We start from the raw sequence: 23,756 nt of genomic DNA, 5'->3' as shown, positions 1-23,756 counted from the left end.
CGGACAAAGATGGACTTATGCGAACCCAGAGGTATGGTCGCATAAGCCAAATTGTTGAAACCCCTATAAACTGCGCGTGGACCAGCTAATGTCACTCTAATCATGATTGTAGAAGAAAAGAAAAACACATTACGCGCTTTTTAGTTATAGCAAAACGTAATAAAAGAAAAGAAGATAAAAAAGGAGAGAAAACATCGGTCATTTACAAGCAAAGACTCAGAAATTGACAATCAGTCAAGCGTCCTTTTTCAACAGCAAACCGTCGAGGGATAGATCAGCAGCAATTGGCAGATATTATACCTTGTCGAGAAGGAAGAGACCGTCTTTCACACGGGCCCGTTATGGCATGTTTTGTGGGGGAGGGGAAGGAAATCAAGCTTAAAAAGTCGGGATGAACTCCAAAGTCCAGGGCATTCAATTGACTGCGGGGAACCGCTGCTCGAGCTCATCTTACTCCGCCCATTGTCCGACATCTCCGCCACTGAACCCCAGCATAATCATCAGGGCAGTATGTATGCGTGCGTCGTGCTGCATGCCAAAATAACACAATTACACGTGTAGAAAGCAAATCCAGACTATATAACCTAGCACATGGGACCAGACTGTTGGGATATACGCGTGCCAAGCCATCGGAATACCATCCCCCAAGGCAATAAGACCGCGAGAAGCGCCGCCCCCTTAGGCAGTCTTCACCAACTCGTACAAGGAAACATACAGGCAAGGTCGGTACGGCGGAGATGTTTGCCACAAGAGAAAAACAGATCGCGGCTTGCCGAAGCCGAGAAAGCCCTGAGAACCAAAAGCTCGCGAGTTGCCCATGGTCTTTGTGGCCCCGAAGCAGGCCCGAATTACCCCAGGGCCCAGGTGATGTGCAGTCTTGGCACCATCCCCCGGATAGGCTGGTGGAGTCAAAGGAGCCAGAACGGACTGTAGTCAATGATGTGAACTACTACCAGGAACAAACGAGAATTTCTACGAGGAATTGGGGTAAGCGGGGAACACATGATGGGGATGGGGAAATAGCTGCATTTATTTTGTTATTCCGCTCAAGTTACGATGGCTTCGCAGGTCAAGAAACATGGGGCCGTATTGCAAGGATGTGGTATTTACCTGACTTATAAAAAGGACGTCACCGCCGGGTACATGGCGCACCTCAGACATTGCATGCATGCATCTAGGTTGCGACTGCTCTAGCCACTGCAAGCTTCACAGTCTTGTCCCAGAGGTAGTCTTTTCCCTCTTCCTTTTCACTATCTCCAGGGAGAAGGATCAACACAATGGCGAGCTTGATCGTCTTTGCCGCAGCTGCGGCGGCGGCGGCCGTCCTTAGGCGGGACTATCCGAGCGACACGACGCTGACAGCTTGTCCGGGATACAAGGCTTCAAACGTGCAGACGACTGCATCTAGTTTGACTGCAGACCTTACCTTGGCTGGCGAGGCATGCAATGTCTATGGTGCCGACTTGACCGACTTGATTCTCGAGGTTTCTTACGATACAGGTATATTGGCCACATAACCGGAGACGTGGATAGCTGGACTCGAGTCGCTAACATCATTACAGAGACCCGGTTGCATGTCAAGATTCAAGATGCCGCCAATGACGTATACCAGGTCCCCGAGTCCGTCTTTCCCCGGCCAGAGGTTGACGGAGGCTACCCAACAGCACAGTCTGCTCTCACCTTCAACTACACTGAAGAGCCATTCTCCTTTACCGTCTCCAGGACAGCGACCGGCGAGATCCTTTTTGACACTTCTGCCGCCAGCTTGGTTTTCGAGTCTCAATATCTCCGGCTGCGAACCAAGCTCCCCGAGGATCCTTACTTGTACGGCCTGGGCGAGCACTCTGATCCTTTCAGGCTAAACACTACAGACTACATTCGCACGATTTGGTCGCAGGATTCCTACTCTGTCCCCGAGGGTTCAAACCTCTACGGTAACCACCCAGTCTACTTTGAACACCGTGAAGGCGGCACTCATGGTGTCCTCTTCCTAAATTCGAATGGACTCGATGTCTTTGTCAACAATACGGAAGAGTCTGGCCAGTACCTCGAGTACAATTCCCTCGGAGGTGTTCTCGACTTTTACTTCATCGCCGGTCCTTCTCCGGTCGAGGTCGCCCAGCAATATGCCGGTGTCGTAGGTCTGCCAGCGATGCAGCCGTACTGGTCGCTTGGCTTCCACCAGTGCCGTTATGGATACCAGGACGCCTTTGACGTTGCCGAGGTCGTCTACAACTACAGCCAAGCAGAGATTCCGCTGGAGACCATGTGGACGGATATTGACTACATGTACCGCCGCAGAGTCTTCTCGTTGGATCCTGACAGGTTCCCCCTCTCCAAGATGAGGGAGCTGGTCGACCACCTCCATGCCAATAACCAACACTACATTGTCATGGTGGATCCAGCAGTGGCCTACCAAGACTTCCCGGGTACCCTCCAGCGCGGTATCGACGACAATGTCTTCATGCTCCGCTCCAACGGTTCGGTATGGAAAGGTGTCGTCTGGCCAGGTGTGACAGCTTTCCCTGATTGGTTTTCGGCGAATATCACGACATTCTGGAACAACGAATTTGCCGAGTTCTTTTCACCCGAGACTGGTGTAGATATCTCAGGTCTTTGGATCGACATGAACGAACCATCCAACTTCCCATGCTACTTTCCGTGTGACAATCCGGACTACTATGCCATTGGTTACCCTCCGGAGCCTCCGGCCGTGCGATCGCCACCAAGAGAGCTGCCTGGTTGGTCTTGCGATTTCCAGCCCGAGGGCACAGATTGCGAGCAGTCTGAAGTGGCAACTCGGGATATTGAAGTTGTTGAGCCCCGAGACGGCTTTACTGGCTCAGAGGATCATGTTTGGTTTTCCAAGCGTCAAGAAGGCCAACAACTAGGTCTTCCTGACAGAGATTTGCTATATCCCAAATACCCCATCCACAATAAGGCAGCTTACCAAGATGATTGTGAGTGTACAATTTAGATTGGACTTTGCCAATCACTAATTTGAAAACCTTCAGGGAACGCCGACAAGGGTGGTATTTCAAACAAGACTGTCAACACTGACCTGATTCACCAGAATGGGCTCACCATGTACGATGTAAGTTGAGGATTCGCTCTACTCTCGTTTCATGTTTTCTCTTTTAGGGTGAAGAACTAATATCCCACCATAGACCCATAATATCTACGGATCAATGATGAGTGTTGCATCCCGTGAAGCCATGCTGGCACGCAAACCTACCCTCCGGCCTCTTATCATTACCCGGTCAACATTCGTAGGTGCTGGTGCCAAGGTCGGTCATTGGCTGGGCGACAACCTGTCGACATGGTGGCACTACCGTCTAGTGATTCGCTCAATGTTTTCTTTCACGGCCATTTATCAAATTCCAATGGTTGGCGCTGATACCTGCGGTTTTGGCTCAAACACGACCGAGCAGCTCTGTGCCAGATGGGCAGCACTAGGTGCCCTTACTCCATTTTACCGCAACCACAACGACATTGCCGCTATTTCTCAAGAGTTCTATCGCTGGGATTCGGTCGCGGACGTGGCCAGAAAATTTATCAACATCCGATACCAACTTCTCGATTACCTGTACACGGCCCTCTACCATCAAACGACTGACGGTACCCCAAATGTTCTGCCCCTTTTCTATGTCTATCCCGAGGACAAGACGACCTGGGATCTGGAATTACAGTACTTCCTCGGACCCGGCCTCTTGGTTGCCCCCGTGACCGAGGAGAACGCGACGAGCGTCGACATTTATCTGCCCAATGACATCTTCTACGACTTTTACACGCACGAAAAGGTCGAGGGCCAAGGTGCATACATTACGCGCGAGGACCAGAGCATATCGGATCTCCCCTTGTATTACCGAGGCGGTGTCATCGTCCCGCTCCGCGCCAACTCGTCCATGACGACAACAGACCTGCGCAAGCAAGACTTTGAAATCGTCATTCCTGTCAATGCCAATGGTACCGCCCAGGGCGAGCTTTATCTCGATGATGGCGTGAGCCTTGAGCAGACCGGTGTCACGGCCATCACATTTGCTTTTGATGGCACATACCTGACGGCCGAGGGTACCTTTAACTATGAGACTGAGCTCAAGATCTCCAAGGTTACGGTTTTGGGCTCGCCGTCATCCAAGAAGTGCCGACGCAGTGTTAGCGTTGATGTGAACCAACCCCTTACTGAGGGTTTCAAGATCCAGGTTGTCTAGAAGAAGGCCAGCGTTCGTGTTCCTCCGCACGACGAGCTGTGAGAGTTGCATGATTGTTCCCTAAATTCATATACTAATTCATGATTTACGATGTTTTGTAAATGTGATTCAATAATAATGTGAACAGATCATGTCGAAATGTTGCTCGCGTATTTTGATTCCAGTGTACTCAAGTTACATCACTCTTATTCTTGTTACCAATCATTTGTAGCCTGTGACACATACACCAGCTTGCTAATACCGTAAACCCATCAACTAGACGGCACCATAATTCGGTCGACATCGGGCCCATAGGTCCCGTCGCCAACGCCGGCAATGACCACCGTGTTACTGCTTCCGCTGGTGAGCTGAGCGTGCACGACACTGCTGGCCGGGGTATTGCCGTCCTCGCTGGGCAAAAAGGCAACCGTCTGCGCCACACCATTGACCGTTACCTTGGCGAAGCGCTGGCCGGTATTACCGTTTTCATACTTTATACGAATGGTGGACTTGGTGCTGGCTGAGCTCGACACGCCGCTGAAAGTGACGGAGCCGCCCGAGGAGCCCCCAATGTATCCCGCGGCCTTTGTGCCCGAGCAGCCCGAGCACGACACGGACGTGGCGCCGCCGGCGAGCGTGGCCGACTCGCCCTCGGGCTGGGTCTCGGATGGGCCGGCGGCCCAGGTCCCCGCCGACGCGTTGGGCACCCAGTTCACGTAGTTGGCCATGGAGACGGTGGTGCCCGAGATGCTGAGCGGCAGCCACACGTAGGTGCTGCGCATCAGGTTGGACGAGACCCAGCGGTCGCCCATGTATATGGCCGAGGACCCAAAGGGCAGAATGTAGTTTGTCTGCGACGTGTACGTGTTGGAGCCTGTCGTGGCAAAGGTGGCCCATGAGGACCAGGGTCCCGAGAGGGATGTAGCGTAGGAGTATACCTAGGGGCGATGACGAATAATCAGTAATTGTTTCTTTGTCTCGTTTCTCGCTCTTGCGAAGAATGAATAGGCATATGTCAGGTCGGGAAAAAAAAGGCTTACATTGTCGTTTGGACTCCAGCCAGTCAAGTGGCTACCAAACATGAAGTAGTATCCATTCTTCTTCAGGATGGCTGGCGCCTCAATCGAGTCACTCCACAGGTAAGTCGCACTCGTTACGTTGAGATAGTCCGAGGTGAGAGCATCGATGCGTAAACCGTTGGCACGCTAACATATTGTATGTTTGTTAACAATAGCTTACAGATGGGACTTATAGATAAAGTCGACGGGGAAACTCTTGAACAAAACTCACATCCTCGGTCAACAGATACGCCTTGCCGTCGTCGTCCTGGAAAAGACCCATGTCGCGGCTCTGGTAGCCAAGCGGCCTCCAGCTGCCCAGGTAGCTATAGGCACCACAGACCGTGTCCGAGGTGGCGACGCCGACCTTGGCCTCGCTATAGTCGCTGCTGTCAATGTGCATGTAGAGCACATACTTTTTGGTGCTCGAGTTGTAAATGACCTTGGGCCGCTCAACGACGCGGCTGGGGCCTAGATCGCCCGACGACGACGTCTGCGATAGTAGCGCGCCCACGTACGTCCACTCGACCAGGTTTGTCGACGAGTAGCAGTTGATGTTTTGAAAGGCGCTGCCGTTGGTCTTGTCCTCGCCAATGAGGTAGTACGTCGAGCCGACCTGGATTACGCCAGCTCCGTGGGCTTGAACATGTTTAAGCGTGTTGGTCTGTGTTGTTTTGTACATGCACAGAGTCAGCCAAGAGACATGTTGACATTTTCAACCAAGACACTTGTCGAAAGAACGTTAAACCTACCGCGGTCCATGTTGCGCCTGGGACGATCTGCAATGTAGCACGAGCTACAGTTGCTGCGAGGAAGAGCAAGCCGGTCTGCAGAAACCTCATCGTGATGCGGACGTCGTGTCTGGGTAAAAATCAGGGGGGAGCCTTAGGAAGGTGTGTGATCGCTTGCTCTAGGTGTCCGACCTGAATGGCAAGCATCGCGAGTTTCCTCCATTATATATACCATACTATCGGGTTCATTTAATGAGGGTTTTCCAAGTGGAATGGCGACGGCTTGCTTGGTAACATTGAACCAACGTCCTTTCATGCACACAAACTAGAGAGCACTTCGATCCGCTCCGGACCGAGGAATTAATGTGGGCATATTTTTTCGTATATTGCTGCAGATTCCCCAACTCTTTGGCTGCAATAATTCGTGGACAAACACCCCCGCATAAATGGGCCACAATCGTGGTTCGGCTTCCCTTCACGTGGACTCGATGGTTGTAACCGCATGCGCGCATTGAGCAGCTAGAAAAAGAAACAATAGTACAAAATAGTGTTGCATCTGGCTGGCGCGCCTAAAAGCAAGGAACCGACGGTGCCGTACCTGGCATTTGTGGGGTACAGATATAGGCCAGGGGTGGGCTTACCGTTTCCCCATATGGCTGAAGATGTGCCGAGACAGACAAACCACCCAGTTAGTACATTTGATAGTACGTAGATTTTGGTCTTGCCTCAGGTAGAGACTACGTACTAGAATACGAATCCCCGGCGGCATGCTTCGGGGTTCTGTTAGCAATGGTCCGCGAGCTCTCCCAGGCCTAGTCGAGCCCCGACAATTACTCAGGTTTACATGTGAAAACAGACGCTATAATAATCTGCATGTACCATCATATATCATCTCTGTAGGTACTGTAGGTAGTCTTGGAGTACTGCTCTTGTGCATGAGGCAGCAGGTTGTACTCATACAAGCAGCCTGTATGAGGCTGAGTGCGGGAAAGAGAGAAAAAAAGAAAAGGTGATCATGTCGCATCCATCATAGCATTGGTCATAAAAAAATGTGGCTCGCCCTTTTGTTTCCTAGAAATTGCGCCGTGCGTTATCATTCGATCCGAGCACCCGGTTCGTTCTGTTGTTCAAGTTCCTTATCAAATAATTTCCTATTCCGCTATGTCACACATCCCAAATCCCAAATTTCGTCTTGAAGCGCGCCCATCGTAGCTCAGCAGCATTGCCCGCGATTGCCCGGAACTTGTTCCGGAGGCCGGAGGCCGGTCTGTCGGTATTGTCAAGTCCACAGCCCATTAGGGTCTGTGGTACTGCAATGAATGACGTGCTGAATTGCGGCGTCTCAAGCAGCTCAACGTATTCGCTAACATGATTTCTTCGTATCATCCGTCTACCTCCATCTTGTCCTCCACCAACGTACTGGCCGCAACTATGACGTCCTCTTCCGAATTTCGTGAAGGCGCGTCTGAATGATTACCAGCACCATTGTTCTTATGGTTAGACTCTTTCTCTCCCGATCCGGGCCCGCTGCAGAGTCGATATTCGCCATCCTCCTTTCGTTCTATGACGCCCTCGTCCAACGCCCACTTGGCTAGGAGACGGTCAACGCCGAGTCTTGCGGCTTCGCCTTTCTCCATGTGTCTTCCCACGTGCTCGGTCCATTCATCCCACGAGGTGGGACCTTCAAACACACTGGCACAGTCGGGCTTGGGGCAAGCTGAGCGCTGCGGGGGCTTCCTGCGCGTTATCAGACATGATGTCTGCATCTCTTTGACGTGTGTTTCCCATTCCACTTGTAATTTGCTGTCCCCTTTGGCAAGAGCTTTCTTGATGGCAAAAGGTGCATGCATCCTCCTCAAATGTTGAGTAAAGAGATCTTTTCTGTTGAACTCATTGCCTTTGCCCTCGATGCTGCTCTGTGGACAACTAGAGCATCGATAATAAGTCAGACAAAGATGCTGTGAAGCGATATGCCTTTTCCATTCATTCTTAGAACCAAATGTACTCGGGCATCCCGCAAATGCAAATGCACAAGGGAACGGCCGGGTATGTGCCGCTGCAATGTGTTTCCTCAATGATGACGAATCTTTGAATGGTGCGTGACTGCAGAGATCACAACGCGTCTCCTGCTTTGGTGTAACTTTTGCAAGAGACCGACGCGGTTTCGGTTTCGCAGTAGGTGTGGTGTGTTGGACCTCATCAAAGCCACTTTCGTTCATGCTATGTGAGGAGCTCTCATCGTGCTTGATGTCTGGGGTAAGCTCCATGAGTGATGAATTCGCCGGCGCTGCAGATCCTTCATCACTAAGATGCCGGACATGGCTTAGAGCTTTCAGTTGCTCAGCTGCTTCTTGCATCTCTGCCGAATCTTCACCATCGTCCTGCTGTTTGACCACAATAACAGGCGTCGAGGTGGCGAATGCGGCATTGCCAAGTGGCTGACTTAAACTACTCGGGTCGGTACGAGGAGTCCCCTCCGGCCGTGCTGGTGTTTCTGGATGTCTTGACACATGGTTGACATCTGCGTGGCTATGCTCATATCTGTGGGCGACGGCTGCTGCCGTGGCTGAGGCGGAAGCTGCTTCACGCGCTTCCAGCAGTATACGGCCGTCCTCCGGGGTGACTTTGGCAGAAGAAACTGATCCTACAAGTCGCTTGTAAATGTGCGTCAAGTTTCTAGAGGTGATGTAGCCCAGGAAACAACACACTTTGTCGTGTTGCACAACACTCCAGACAGACCCAGGCATTGATATTAGGAGCATTGTGGGTGGTCCAAGAAACATACCCTCAACGACGATCTTGGAAGCCGCCCCCGGAGAAGTATGCAGCCATTGGTCGAAGGATGACATGTCCGGACTGGCTTCCCCAACAAACGTAGTACAAACCAGGACTCGTGCCTCGTCAAACGTCAATTCGGCTACTGATTGAGGTTGTATGGTCTGGTCAAGCTGCGAAACTCCAGAGGAATGCGTCTCGCCATCAGCTTGCGTGTGAGATTCTGGTCGGGCTGGCAGCGGGCCCAGGGTGATGGACTGGTTCTTGCCACGACCTAAACATTGTGATATGGGCAGTTTCTCAGCTAGTGAAATGCCTTTTGAAGCTCCATTAGTGAGACTGGAGTTTTGCAATAGTTCCTGCTGACGATTCCATGCGACTTCGTGCCACAAGTGGTCCGCGGTAAAGGGTCTCCCCGTGCTCAACCTGTGAAATGCTTCCGTAAGAAGTACGGTAAAGGAGCGTCCCGGAAATTCCTGAGCGGATTTTTCAGGACCATGTGCTGCGATGACCTGTCTCAAGCTCGCACCATCGCTCGGTGCTGCCACGTCTCTGGTGGTGCATGAGTCCAGGAGGAACAAAGTATCCGACGGCGATTCGTCAAACAAGCAACGAAGACCTTGCCACCTCAACTTGATTGCGTTGTCCGTTGGATTGCTAACGACATTGTGGTCAGAGAAACGGTATTCCCAGGTCAAGCTCCGGGAGCCTCACCTTGCCCAAAAGAGCTGGTTGTCCATGCCGACATAGGCATGACCAGCATAGTAAATGATCAGCAGATGATCCGGGGCCTGCCTCTCGAGGAAATTCTGCACGCGGATGCCCAGTTTGATGCTGGCACTTGCGACTGCTGGTATATTATACCTTTCAGTACGAAAGTTATACCTCTCCCGGAGGAGCTGCTCAAAGGTATCAAGCTCCTCCAGAGCTGCCGCTCTCTGTTCTATATCGTCCTTGTCCTCCTCATCCTCATCCTCATTCCCCTCCCCATCAATTACCTCGTCTTCCCATTTGAGAATCAAGACCGAGACATTGTTATAAGGCGACTTTTGCGATTGCCGGTGTATCAGCATGGCGGCATCTTGCAGGTGTCTCGCAAAGGACTCGAACTCGTGTCTCTCGGGCGGTGGTGGGGCGGCCTGAGCGGCCTCCTGAACTGGGTAATGCTGCTGCGGCGGCGGCGGCGGCGGTGGGGCCTGTGGTGGTCAGCAATGGGCCTTTGGAGAACCTGCACATCTCTAGACTGGCCCGAGACGACCCAGGACGTACAGCTTCATGGGGAGAATAGGCAGGCAATGACTGCGGCGGTTCTTTGGGAGCGAGGCGCCTCTTCTTAGCCGCTGGAGGGTCCATCGCTGGCAGAGCGGTGCAGTTTCAACGGTCAATTGGGAGGGTCGCGACGCAAGCTGGGCGGGTAAAGAAGGGTAATTGAACAGACAAGAGTGCTCCAGAATGGCTCAGAGGCCCGAAACCTCGGAATTGCAATTCATTCGAAAAAATACAGCCAATAAAAGAAAACGGCGTCGAGGAAAACCAGCACAGTCGACGACGGGGGACAACTCAGCAGCCTTACGACTTGGGCTGCCGACGAGGCTGTGTCGACTGTCCACTTTTGCCCAGGTTAATTCAGGCGGTGTCAACGTTAAGGATCTGCTGACGATTTGAACTAGATTTGACAGTAAACCGTGTCTAGGCCCAACAAACCGGGGTGTGTTTGATATATTTTAAGGTACGGGCGGGGCTCAATGCTGTTAGGGGAAGACCAGATATACTGCTCTTTTGTATACGAATATCAAGTATCGGCTAACAAGCGTGGGGTAGCGTAGGCACCAAGAGCTCGAGATATCTTCACTGGTTGCAAGTTTATGCTTATACCCCTTCATATCATATTAACCGAGTCCACTACAACGCCTCGGTAGCATGGATCTTTGCTGGTGGTGGAGATGAGATGAGTTGTCAGCTCTATTGATGGTAAAGAATAAGTATCAGGTAGCACTTTGCATTTCCAAGATCATTGAGATGACGGATCATTTGGCTGTATAATACCAAGAGACTCATCAATTCATTGTATCTCAACTTGATGCATTCATTGCGGCCTCCTTGAGCATGATGACTCGTCTCGATCCAAGACATACATGCCTGAAGTGGCGTTGCGCGACCATAACACGAATTAATCAAGTGTCTATATCGCTAGCTCGATTACCGCGGAAGTGATGCGGACTTTGTGAGACGGTCCAACATCCAATGCCGTACAATCAGGATGCGACAGGCATAGTCCTTCTTGAGCTCCATATTCCGATCTCAATGCATAACATTATTACATTTATACAATTCTTCACCCAGCGCGTGTCTGGTCATTGGTGCTTTGATAATTTTACTGCCAACTGGGTATTATCTCAAAAGCAATACAACAATAGCTCATGGTCTTTAGCCAAACTAAGACGGTTTTGTAGTTCCGGACATCCAAATCGACGTCCCTGGAAGACGGCTAACCAGAGCGCATAGTGCACGCTTCGCAAAACTTTGTACACAAAGATTGTCTTTCCTCCTTATCCATACATTTCCCAGCCTGTTTCAGGATGAGCTCAGCCGCACGCCACAATCTCATCTCCACTAGATGGCATCGTGGCTATCCTTGTGCTCAGCCTCGACAGCAAGCTTCTCCTCTGGAGTAACCATGTTGCGCTCCTCTCGGATGACGCTACGGTCGTTGTGTGTCTTCCAGGCAGGAGTGCCAATAAACTTGATAGATCCAGGCTTGCTGTAGTCGAAGATCGCCTCAACCTCCTCGAGGGGCTTGTTGGCTGTTTCCGGAAAGAGAAAGAAAGTGTGCAGAAACATGGCGACGAGGAAGACGGCAAAGAGCACGTAAACCTTCCAGGTAATGCTAGCAAAAGCGGGAGGCACAAACCAGGCCAGGGCAAAGTTGAAAGCCCAGTTAGCAGAGGTTGCGAGTGCCACCGCCTTGCCACGGACGCGCAGAGGGTACAGCTCCGGGGGGTAGGTCCAAGATACAGGTCCCCAAGTCGGGGCGTATGAGGCGACGAAGAGGTAGGTAGAGGCGATGACGGCCTTGGCTGGGGCGCCGGAGATGGCCATTGACTCGGAGTCGGTTGTGAAGTGGTCCGATTCGACAGGAGGGCGGGAGTAGACTGCAAACAGACCAGCATTGATGCACATCCACAGGCACATGAAGAAGGCACCAATGAGTAGAGTCGGTCGACGACCCCAGGCATCCATCCAGATAAGTGCCGGAACCGTCAATACGACGTTGATGATGAATTGAATGCTGCTAGGAAGCAGCACATCTGCTCCAAGGCCTGCCATGGTGAAAACATACGTAATGTAGTACATCATGACGTTCATGCCTGTGAGCTGGGACCAAATTTGGGTAAAAATACCTGCAGTGGTCAGCATTCATTTTGGATCTCACAGTCGCATCACATCTAGGATACATACCAATATGGGTTCGGTTGATCATGTTCGGCTTAAAGAGCTCGAACCAGCTGACATCAGCATTCTGGCGCTCAAAATCGACCACCTCCCGAATCTCGGCCAGCTCCTTGGCCACAAAGGTGGAGTTGGGGTCGCCCTTGCCGTGCACGAGAGTGAGAACCTCCTTGGTCTCCTCCCAGCGATCCTTCTTGGCTAGCCAACGGGGCGACTCGGGCATGAAAAGAAGACCAAGGAAGAGCAGCACAGCAGGGAGCATCTGAAGACCCCATGGAATTCTGAAGGCGGCGGCGCCGCTGATCTTGCTACAGCCGTAGCAGATGAAGAACATGATCATGATACCCCAGGTGATGGCCCATTGCTGCATACCGACCAGTCTTCCACGCTTGGAGGGTGGCGCCAGCTCGGTGATGTAAACGGGGACTTGCGCAGAGCAGATTCCGACACTGATACCGTTGATGACACGGCCGGCAACAAGCATAGGAATGTTGACCGAGGCGCAGCAGATGATGGAGCCAATGACCCTATTAGGAGGTCAGCGTACTCTCCACCTGCATTCCATGCATGATAGCTGTTGTTCACTCACCAGATGATAGATCCGACCTGAATAGAGGTCTTTCGGCCGAGTATATCAGAAATGAAGCCGGATACCAACGCGCCGCCCCACGAACCGGCCGGCATAGATGCAGTAATTCCTCCCTGGAGATTGGATGATGGGCCACGGCAAAGGCCATCGTCGCCATTGCCTTGTTCATTGAATTGACATAGATAGGGTTGTGTAGAGATGATAGCACTCATGGACGAGATATCGAAGCCAAACAGACCACCACCTATATGATTGGACAACACGTTAGATCCGTTATAGAAAGGCGCCAAAGAGGCGACATAGTCTTGTGTGTGTATATGTATGGAGTAAACCTACCAATGACGGCGATGGCCGCAATGAAATAAATGTTTCCAATCTTGAAAACCATGTTTATCTAAGACCTCCGTGGCCTAGACTTTCCTAGGTGATTTTGTTTCGGTCTGTTCCAAGGGAGGATAATCAAAGGGAGACCAGACTTTTAGGAAGACGGGCGAGGGGGGTGTCAGTCTTATAGGAGATGCAAGGTGGAGCGAAAGCTTAGTTGTACATATTAACTCTTTCGTAGGTGCCCAGGTGGTGGGTAACAGGTCATGTACGTAGTAGGAGGTAGTCATGAGAAAGTCAAGGTCAAGTTGGCGGCTCCAAAGCCCCGGGCCACGGTTGGCGTGATCCCGATCAACATCAAGCTTTTGCTACTCTCAAGGTACCTGCCTGCTGCACTTGGGAGGGTCGAGTGACTGACAGACCCGACCAGACAGCGGTTGAAAGGGTAAGCACAATCCTTGCAAGCAGGCATCCTGGTCTGGTTCGGCGTGGCTTGCAACTGACGGAAAGCGACATGGCGAGCATGGATTTTTAGTCTTCCAGCTCGTCCGGTTGGCAGATCGTAACTTACGCGAGGCCGTTTGCGGAAACTGGCGAAGGTGGGTTGATCGGTCGCATGCCTCCATGTCCTCCATGCCTAAGGTAGGCACATATGTACATGGCGCGCCAAATGTTAAAGCTCACCAGGGACTTTTAGATCGGGAACGGTAAAGAGAAAGACAGAGATAAAAAGTTGACTTTCTCCCTTACCTAGGCGCGGGTATGAGTAAGGTGGTGTAAGTTCACCAAGACCATCAAATGGGGCTTGGCATCTACCTGATTACTTTTCTTTCTATTGTCGTTCCCTTTTCCCTACTGCTTGACGTCCATGGGTACCACCACATGTGACGGGGTTGATCCGTATAGGTACATGAGCAGCAGCAGCAGCAGCATACCAACAAATTAGTATCCATGTCATAGAAAACGTCCCACTCTCGGACTTTCAATTTTTAATGGTCACACGCAACGGAATTGATTTGGTAAAGAAGTTGCGCACAATAAAAATTTCAGCAATCAGGATTCGGAACATGTCCAAGAGCCCACGCGAAGACTGGGGTTCGGTTATCCGTGGGTGGGTAATGCGCTGGAAGTCTGAGACCACCCCAGTTCCAACTTTCCCCCAATCCCCGAACTCCCCAAGCTCCCCCATGGAGAACTGAGTCGAAGGATCGCTCTATACGCCGTAGTAGGGCCGGTTCGCGTTGGATTTGCTGATCGCAAGATGGGCTCGTCTTAGATTATCTTAGTCTTGTCTCGCGAGTCCTTAACCAAAGCCTTGTCTGCCTGCCTCGACGGGTTCTACATTAGTCCTCGAAACTACTGCATGTATTGAACAAGTCACGGGGCAGAGATGAACCTCGGTGAGAGAGACAGACAGAGAGCAGGCAAGGAGGGTCCTCTCGTGTGGTAACGGCCCATACAATCCATTGCGGCGACAAAAGGGATGTGCTACCAACATTCAGTGCGCGATCCGATTTTCCCAGTGATTCAAGTAATGGGATTGGCAGTATTCAAGGTTCGGCCAGTCGTCACTAAAGTGCTGTCAGATCCTGGGGAAAGCCCCCCAAGGCGAGCTTATTTGCTGAATTATGCTTTTTCCTCTTTTTTTTGGCGCCCATTGCCCACCTGCTTCTTGCTGGTGTATGTACAGATGGAGTTTGGTTTAAGCCATGACTCTGATCAGTTCTCCTTGACAGGTGCTTCTGCTTGCTGTCAGGGCTCTCTGATGCTTCTTTGCACTATGATTGCAATTTGCTCGCAGCGATTCTGATATCATTCGAGCCTCAATATGTTTCATGCAAAAGAACATACGTCAGTGGCGTCCATTCCCGCCTCGGCAAGCCATTGACCAGGATCGGGGCCAGGGCCAGGACTGAGGATTTATGTTCACCCATCTCTTTTCTTTTTCCTTTTTTCTTTGGACGATTGCGGTCATGGGGGGGTAATGAGGGGAATAGGTACCGCATTTGGACTAGCCCTTGCGGTTCACTGGGGCCAAACACGGAGAAGCCTCCCCAGATTGTCTGGCCCAAAATGAGACGCCCCCAAATTCTCCTCTTCTTCTCCAATGTTCCAAACCGATCGTCTCCACATCAGGCATTCACTAAATAACAAGCGGAGGGGGCCGAACGGGGATAGGAAAATTGTAGGAAAAAGAGAAAAACTTACAATGAATTTTTGATCGCACACTGTTTTGGACTCTACCACGTTACAGTCAGTGGATCGCTGACTCGCACTATCTCGGCGGTCTACGAAAATATTCACTGGCTCGGTAAACACTCGAGGTACCTGTTCTGTAGCATACGTTGACCGCCTACAAGAGTTTACGAGAGTTTCCGACTCGTCTTCTCCAGCTTACTCAATGGCCGTGGTCACGATGTACAAGAATTATGCAGCTAGGTCTGCGATTTGCTGACAATGGACTTTTGGACCTGTTCGCAAAAGGGGTCCAGACAACGAAGACGACTATTCGTATCAATTCGTGTCAAAACCCATGAATCCACCACATGTTTGACTGGTCCAGCGGTTGGATCTGCGTGTAAGCTTGTTTCAACTTCCGGGCCGAGCCATTGTGCAATCAGAGCACGTCAAAGTGTCTCACAAACCAAAATTCTTAGAAACACATGTGTTGCGGCTCGGAAGGGCATTGCTTGTATAACAGCCTCTTTGCAAAAAGGCACGTGTTTGGCCGGGTCGATGACAAGACATCTTGTCTCATTGATAAGTTCAACATACTCGCAGTAAGGCCGGGCCTTACCCGATCATGATGCTAAGGACTTCTTGTCATAAATCATGCATTCGTTTTTTGTTTCCCTTGAGCCATCGAATTCGAGTCCAGGCTTGGCTCCTTCGAGGCTGCAAATCCCTAGGGGAAAATCAAAAGTCTATAAGTCAGTGAATGCAATGCACCTTGTCTTGTGCCCAAACATCTGGATAGAGTTTATGCAGACCCAAGATGGTGGAATTGTATTTATTTATAGGGATGGCAAGCAATCCTCGACTGGACGGTCCCATGATTCGTCTTTCTAACCATTAGCATCAAATCTTAAAGCTTGTTTGAGGTCTACAGCCACAAGAAATCACGTACAATCTGGGTCTTGTGACCGGACCAGAATTGCAGGGCCGAATTCTTCATCACGTCAGTGTTACTTGTAAGCAACGTTCTTGTGCTCCTCTCAGATACTCCTGGCGGGAACACAGTCGCGCCTCGAGACATGCTTGGTGTTGACGTGATGCGGATAATCCGGATTCGTGCCTCGGCTGTCTGCTTGGACTGCACTCGACCGCACTGACGTGCATACACTCCGCCTCTGAATGTGTATTTCATCTTATGGCCAAGCATAAATGATGACATGAACATCAGTGTTCCGCAGCCAAGATCCAGTCACCGATTTGATGTCTGCAGGGTGTCCTTAGTCAGCAGAGTGACTCTATTTTTTCCTGGTCCGAATTTCATCGACACCCAGAAATTTTGCGCCCTCGATTCGTGAATTGCAGCATTCTATGCTATTCTACTTACTTTTTGACCATGGTATGGACGACGTCCGAAGCAGGTCTTCCATGGTCCATGTCCAAGGTCAGATTTGCATGACTCTCTTTTGAAGCCGCTGATGGTATGAAACCACTCCACTCTTCTTTCCTTTGCGAACAACGGATCTGGCTTTGGATGGGTTCTTGTTGGAGAGAGGCAGCTCGCTTCAATCTTGACGAGGAACATTTTCTGGGCACAATCACATCAAGAACGATTATGTTTGTTTTGTGTCTGGTACTCGGCTCGTATGGGCGGGGCTACTCTTTTTCTCAGCTGTGAGACATGCTCAGACCAGTCTATTACGGACACAATCTCACAGGTAGGTTTTCCAAAATCTATTCTGGTTTTATGATCGTTGAGATGTCTGTGTTACGTTAAGTTCGACTCCATTCTTGTGTCGCTCATATAGTAAGGATCCTGGATACGAATTACACAACCTGGTCCATGCTGCGTGGAGGGAGTCAAATGGCTTAAGAAAGCATCAGAGAATTCAAGTTCTAACTACCTTGTACGGCAACACGAATTTCAAGCGTATGGCTCAGAGCATCAGAATAGTGATACTGACGAGGAGGAGAATGAGCTGTTCCAATGAAGGCATGATTCACTGCCTTGGATGGCAAACTCCGCAGCTCCATCGCTGTCGTAAGTAAAACAGCCCTTCAACATCTCGCTTTTCCAGCTCTCCCGAAGCGACTCGAACTCTTCTCAAGATCTTCGTCCAAATTGAACCTCCCGCCGGCTCAGTATAGGTAGGGAAAGAGACGAACTGAACGAATGAGATTTGGTAAAAACACGTGAATCGGAGGAAACCGAGTCGAAAGATTAGTCTGCTAAGCGTTTCTCGACTGGATTTGTCAATGGCGTACAATGACGACCTGTCAATCCTCTTCTGTCTCTCGTTTATGAGTGCTTGCTCGATCTTATCTACTCAAGACATTCTCGAAATGAGATTTTCGAATCATGATTTTACCAACGTCAGCCATCTTATCGCTCGTGTTGGGCAAGTTCATTCAAGCAAGTCACGGCTGTAGGTCAAGTCTGGTGAGACTTTGATATACCAGCCCCTGCCAGAACTCGAAAAACGATCTGGCAATATATTCGCGGCAAGAGCTCGTTGCCAGGTAGGAAAGGTGGCCCCAAGAGTACAACAGCGATATGATGTAGTCAAAAATATCTTGCTACTGGGTTGTTCTCGGGCTGCATAAGTAAACAAGCCCAGAGTACATTCAAAATTGCTGGACTGAACAGGTTGTGCCTTACTAGGCCTAATGTAAATACTCGCAAAGAGCTTCCAGGAGCGGCAAGTTATGATTCCATGTCTGCAATGTGCGTCTATCCTACCTCCAAGGGAATGCTTCTTATGTGAAGATAAGAACAGTTTGGGCATGAGAGACGGCAGTCAATTCCAACATTGTTGCACCTCGCGTTGTCATGAAGTCCGAAATGGTGAACAATACGTACCTGGGACCCATCACGTGGCGTGGATGTCCACAAATTCGAGGCAACCCGAGATCTGAGTGAGATCATGATTTGGTGCCCTATGATTGGGTCGCAATACGAAGGGCCTTTGGCTGCTTTCGGTCCTTACCTATGCCCGCTTAAAAACCCAGAGTTTGTGGCGAGCTTTGCGATATGGAGACGAGGACACCCACTAGCGAGCACCGCCACACGGAACCGATGCGACCTTCGAGTCTTTGGCGCCAGTGGAAGAGCCGCTGGCAGCCAATGACAACCCAGCATCGAGATGGTCATTGGGCATTTATTGCCCAACAATGACTCCATTGGACTCTTGAGTTGCTTGGGTTTCTTGGATCTACACGGTCCGACAATGGGGAACTGGGAACTCCTGAGAATCGCATCCCCAGTTGTCCAGGAACGAAAACATGCAGCAGCGGCTGCCTCCTCGAGGCGATATTGTGTAGGCTTGTGGAGCTGTCTTGTCTTTTGGGGCCCGCAGAGTTCAATAGCATTGCAATTCACAGTCAAGTCAGTGCCCGTCGGTCCACCCACTCACTGTCTTGGGAGACATCTGACGTACGTCACATGCAAGTAACGGTCTTGTCCCGTCTGCACTGAATAGACGAGAGCAGTCATTGATGCTGCAATGTCTGCGACAGAATCACTTCACATTGTGCATACGTATAACCACGGGCCCAGGTCATAGGCTATGGCGTATCACCAACCTGACAATAAGGATGCAACCATATCTAGGAAATAGAAGACAGCAAGCAACTAACGCGGTAGCATTTGTTTAGATGCCGGCTTGCCGAACCAGTGATAATTCAAGTTTTGATCGCAGAAGCGCAGCCAACTCGTACTATGTGCCTTTTTTTTCTTTGGCCCTTCCAGTATCCGACAGGGTCTTTCACAGCCACACTAGAGCAGCTGCCAAACGCAGGGACGCCCCGCTATTCGCTCATCCGAGAGAATCGTTCTTAAGCTTAACAGGCGTGAGATGTTTGAGACCGTTGATGGGAAACTTCCCTTCAAAAACGTTATTCCTGCAACTAAAGAGAATTACCGAAAGACCATTGAGCATAGGCTATCGGCATGCCCGTAGAGCAGCAGCTTCTTTGCACTACTTGCAAGCCAGCCATCATTATTCTTTTCTTACGGGCTTGCTGATAGACATTCATCATAGTTGATCTCTGTGTCTTGCCCCGGTCCGTCTCTTCTCATCGTGGCGCATCCTTGCCCGCTGAGCCCACTCTTGCGTAATACCCAGGCACTCAGTCAACTCAAGTGAAAACCAGCGCCAAACTACACTAGGGCGACCGTCCCGCGACGCCTACTAGGTACGGCGGAGTCATTCCTCCCACCAAGGCCGGCTTTGCTTGCTTGGCCAAGGTAAGGTAGGCGCGCGCTGAATATCCATCCATCTGTCTGTCTGCCACCGATTGCGCCGAGCCTATATTCCAGGCAGGCTCACCAACTTTAAACCTTCTTTCACTCCCTCCCTCCCTCCTCTACCAAAGTTTCTTGCTGCTACTTGCCACTCGAGAAATCACAATGGAAGACGACGTAGGGCTGAAGAGAAGGGACACCATCAAAGGCCCTCCCTTGAGGATACTGTCTCTTGGTAAGTAGTCTCGAAAAATCCCACTCCCCAAAGATGAACCCTGCTCCTGTTGCTCGAGTCTCAAACACACACGGTCGCAAAATACAGCGCTGACATGGCCATTGCGGGGCAACAATAGACGGTGGAGGTGTACGCGGTTACTCAATGATTATTATCCTTCAAGAGCTCATGCACAAAACCTACGTCGAAATCGAAGGCAGGGCACCGCGACGCGATCAAATCCCGAAACCATGCGATCATTTCGACCTCATTGTCGGCACTGGCACTGGCGGCCTCATCGCCATCATGCTCGGTCGCCTCAGGCTAGACCTAGAGACCTGCAAGGAACTCTACGTTCGCATGACCCGGATGGTCTTTGAGACGGACAAGACGATTGTGGGAATACCCTATCGATCCACGCTCTTCAAGGCATCCATGCTTGAGCAGGCTATCAAGGAGGCAGTCCGCGAGCATACAGCCTCCGAGGCTGAGGGTAACGATGGCACGAATTCTACTGGTTCCGGCTATCCGCTCTCTGCTTCGTCGAGATCAAGCGTTTCGAGCAACCCCAGGAGGCATGCCAGCAACGCCAGCGTTGTCAGCTTCAGCGCTCGCAGTCCCGCTGCACAGATGGCCAGGCCCGCGCATCGGGGGCTATACGGAGATCCCAACGCCAAACTTTACGACGAAAGAGAGTACAGGACGAAAACGTGAGCATTCCCATCATCATGAATGACGAGTATTCAAGCTGACACAATAGCAGAGCGGTTACTGCATATTACAAGGGCACGCCCAGGAACGGAGAACCCGCCTTGCTTCGCTCCTACGACTCGAGAAAAGAACCCGCCCCAGAATACGACTGCAAGGTCTGGGAGGCTGGACGTGCAACATCTGCTATCGGGCTCGCCTTCAAGCCAATCAGGATAGGGCAATCAGTTTTCCACGACGACGGGTCCGGTTCCTTCAACCCAGCACCCACTGCTCTCGACGAAGCCACAGTCAACGAATGGCCAGGCAGAGAAGTCGGAGTGTTTATCAGCATCGGTACCGGACGCAGACCCAAAGGCAGCGAAAGCAACTCGCATTCCTGGTATGAGGGCTTCATGGGCGATTATGCCGAGGCCAGGAAGAAGCTCATCGCCAAGATCGAGAACTGTGAAGTCATTCATGAGCACATGAAGACGGAGCTTCTGATGAAGCGTGGAGTCAATGCAGAGAATTATTACCGCCTGAACGTGGAGGTGGGTGTGGGCGAGTTTGGTATGAACGAATGGCACCGACTCTCGGATATCAGCCAGAAAACAAGGCAATATCTTTCGCGACACGATGAGCAGAAATTGGTCCAGGGATCATCGACCAAGCTGGCCAAGATATACCGGGCCAAGGAGAGATGGACTAGAATGAGCAATGTGCCAGAGATTATATCTCCGCCGCCAAAGACCGACTCTATGCAATTTCCTCTGGCTGTCGAGCTTCCCGGAGATTTCCCGCCTCCTAGGCCGGTACAAACTCCTCCGAGCAGAGATTCCTACGACTCGGGAATCGACCGCCTTTCTCTGCCCGGCTCTGCGCCGGCTTTTACACCATCTCCACGGAGCTCGCAAGACAAGACGCGCCCGCCAACGAGTCATTCTTCTCCGCCCCAGCAGGCTGCAAGGTTGCATCATCCAGCATCTCAAAGTCCGCTTGTGTCGGCCACGAAGCCTCCTGCCGATGACCCAGATAGGCTGATTGTCAATTCCCCAACACCTGCGCAGTACCGGAACGGCTCCGGGACAGACAAGATCATGATCACAAGTCCGGATGAGCATCCCCGCAGACACCACACCATGCCGGTGAGCCAAGGGTCTGTGGAGCAAAGTGCGCGCCTTGAAGGGCCTCCAAGACCACCAAAGACGCCAATTCCGGAAGAGATGAAGAGCTCAGTCGACCGACGCCCTTCAACGCTACCATACCCTGACGATGACGAACCCCCACCAACAGTCAACATGGCCAAAAAGCCCAACTACCACCGGGTAAGGTGATTGTGACTCGAGTGGGCCAGAGGGCATTTCTAGTGTAATAAATTGACGGCAAGATGGGGAGGACTTGCGATTGAAATTTTACTGGGACAAATGATACCAATGCACATGGGATTGTGCCAGGGGACCAGGCGTTTTGGGGACATAATTGTGGCTTTTAGGATACCATTCACGCATATGATTTGACTGAATTTCTCTTTACCAGTACCGAGGAGGCAAGGACTAGGATCTGTAGTTGATCACCGCCTATCCTATTGGCCTCCCTACTTATGTCTAATATAAAATATCGTGTATTTTACCTCTCCTGGGACGATTCGACGAGTTCCAATAGTTTGTGTGTGCTGACATCCTGGAACAAATGCATTGGCAGGCACAAGACATACGAGTCACTAGCCCTCTTCTTTGGATTGATGCAAGTTAGATTTGATTCAACGGGCAACGTGGAGTGGCGCAGAAACCCGCATCTGCAACGGTATCGACATGTGAAATTACCATGAACCATAACGACAATGGCCATCATGGTGCAGCCGCCGGTTAGGGCTGCTTTGCACAAACAGAGTCAAGCGTGCCGCGAAGGAGTCTGTAGTTTTTAGAGTTTATCTCGGTTCAATTTGTTAGGCACCGGCTTTTGTGTATTAGTGGAATGGAAGATTCGGGGCAAGTTCGAAGGGTCAACGAAAGTCATGTAGGTCACTAACTTAGCTCCCATACCTCATGGTAGCACGAGGTTGGTAATCAATCTATTGGAGTAAATGCCTGCCCCGAAGCAACACGAGGTAGCAACGTGACTTCTTACATCATTCTTGCTGTCCCCTATCTTCCTGCCATATCGCTTTCTTCTTGCGAATGCTTCTCATTCGGATGATGCTAGATAGACATGGCACAAATAATCATGACTTTCAACTAGGTATAATCAACTCTCAGTCCAAACTCACCAAGATGATCAGAATTCAAAGCAAGAGCCTTATGAGCCGAGCCGAATTGCCGGGTCGGCGGTTTCGCCACCATCGTCTGTCGCGAGGGGAACAACAATGCAAAGCTTCATCGCCATAAGGTTTCAAAGGACCCCGGAACTATACTACGCTGATCCAATCGTTTTCCCCCCTCTCGAGACTCGACCATACAGCTTACAGCGAGCCACTCTTACGGCAAGTCTTGTCGTCCGGCATACACTACTAGCCATTGACCTTGGGACTGACTTGTTACTCGAAGCGTTCATCATCCCAACGACAATTATATAATCATAATCGGATGACTTCACTTGCCACTCATATTTATGATAGAATGCTGTGCTACTGACGTTCATACTGGGCGGCTTCTTCCGCCGCTCTATCGCGTCTCTAGATGTCTGCTGACCTGTGAAGCAAGCCTCTTCTAAAGTTTTCATAGCGTTATCCAACCCCAGCTCGGGTCCAATATAGCTCTCATCGGTGCAATACAAGTCTCGAACCAGGCCATTCGGTATCAAGACCATGCTTAGAGCATTCTCTGGGCTTTCGAATGGTATATTACATGAGGATTTATCAAGCTTGTTGTGAATACGTGAAGTGTCCAACCCACCATCGAGACAGATACGCTAGCAACCAACGTTACTCTGTGGGCCGGTATGACTTTTATCATCATGATGAAGGATCCCATGCCAGCGAGAAGCAAAACACGACCCCATAAAGACAAAAACGGCAAACTCATTCGGCACTATTATGTCTGAAATGGCACAATCGCGTAATACCAAGGCACCACGAGCTGAAAGAATCACGACAAGCTGCTCCGAGTGTCGCCGTAGGAAACAAAAGGCATGTGGCCTGGTACAATCAATCTTTTTGGAGCGTTGGTAGCTACTTACTCCGCTACCACTCCGGAGACACGGCCTTGATCACCTCATCGCGATCGACTTCTTTCCTTGATACGGAAGAAATAGTCGAAGGAACTGCGCTGATCCCCAATGCCCTGCTTGCAATGACAGACCAAACACGCCTTTGTGGCTTCTCC

The 23,756-nt window shown here is 50.9% G+C and overlaps 5 protein-coding genes across 5 annotated transcripts; 2 read left to right on the top strand and 3 right to left on the bottom strand.

Annotated features, from left to right (window-relative positions):
- Positions 1 to 1,277: 1,277 nt before the first annotated feature.
- Positions 1,278 to 4,211, top strand: PFICI_06613 (alpha/beta-glucosidase agdC; the record flags this gene model as incomplete). The annotated part of the gene is made up of 4 exons (XM_007835194.1): positions 1,278 to 1,500; positions 1,563 to 2,960; positions 3,015 to 3,094; positions 3,168 to 4,211. 4 exons carry the CDS (start codon positions 1,278 to 1,280, stop codon positions 4,209 to 4,211), a joined length of 2,745 nt encoding a protein of 914 aa, XP_007833385.1.
- A 251-nt stretch (positions 4,212 to 4,462) lies between these two features.
- PFICI_06612 (uncharacterized protein) lies at positions 4,463 to 6,090 on the bottom strand (the record flags this gene model as incomplete). The annotated part of the gene is made up of 4 exons (XM_007835193.1): positions 4,463 to 5,128; positions 5,231 to 5,395; positions 5,481 to 5,912; positions 6,001 to 6,090. 4 exons carry the CDS (start codon positions 6,088 to 6,090, stop codon positions 4,463 to 4,465), a joined length of 1,353 nt encoding a protein of 450 aa, XP_007833384.1.
- Positions 6,091 to 7,361: 1,271 nt separating this feature from the next.
- On the bottom strand, positions 7,362 to 10,107 carry PFICI_06611 (uncharacterized protein; the record flags this gene model as incomplete). The annotated part of the gene is made up of 3 exons (XM_007835192.1): positions 7,362 to 9,411; positions 9,469 to 9,950; positions 10,024 to 10,107. 3 exons carry the CDS (start codon positions 10,105 to 10,107, stop codon positions 7,362 to 7,364), a joined length of 2,616 nt encoding a protein of 871 aa, XP_007833383.1.
- Positions 10,108 to 11,367: 1,260 nt separating this feature from the next.
- Positions 11,368 to 13,181, bottom strand: PFICI_06610 (uncharacterized protein; the record flags this gene model as incomplete). Its single annotated transcript, XM_007835191.1, has 4 exons — positions 11,368 to 12,155; positions 12,214 to 12,731; positions 12,794 to 13,037; positions 13,130 to 13,181. 4 exons carry the CDS (start codon positions 13,179 to 13,181, stop codon positions 11,368 to 11,370), a joined length of 1,602 nt encoding a protein of 533 aa, XP_007833382.1.
- Positions 13,182 to 19,697: 6,516 nt separating this feature from the next.
- Positions 19,698 to 21,770, top strand: PFICI_06609 (uncharacterized protein; the record flags this gene model as incomplete). The annotated part of the gene is made up of 3 exons (XM_007835190.1): positions 19,698 to 19,767; positions 19,886 to 20,456; positions 20,510 to 21,770. The coding sequence occupies 3 exons, from the start codon at positions 19,698 to 19,700 to the stop codon at positions 21,768 to 21,770; spliced, it is 1,902 nt and encodes a 633-aa protein (XP_007833381.1).
- Between the last annotated feature and the right edge of the window lie 1,986 nt (positions 21,771 to 23,756).

Source organism: Pestalotiopsis fici, assembly GCF_000516985.1.
Source record: "Pestalotiopsis fici W106-1 unplaced genomic scaffold PFICI_Scf_4, whole genome shotgun sequence".
Classification (NCBI taxonomy): Eukaryota; Fungi; Ascomycota; class Sordariomycetes; order Amphisphaeriales; family Sporocadaceae; genus Pestalotiopsis; species Pestalotiopsis fici.
The sequence above is the reverse complement of the archived record's forward strand: the minus strand, read 5'-3'. Positions and strand labels throughout refer to the sequence as shown.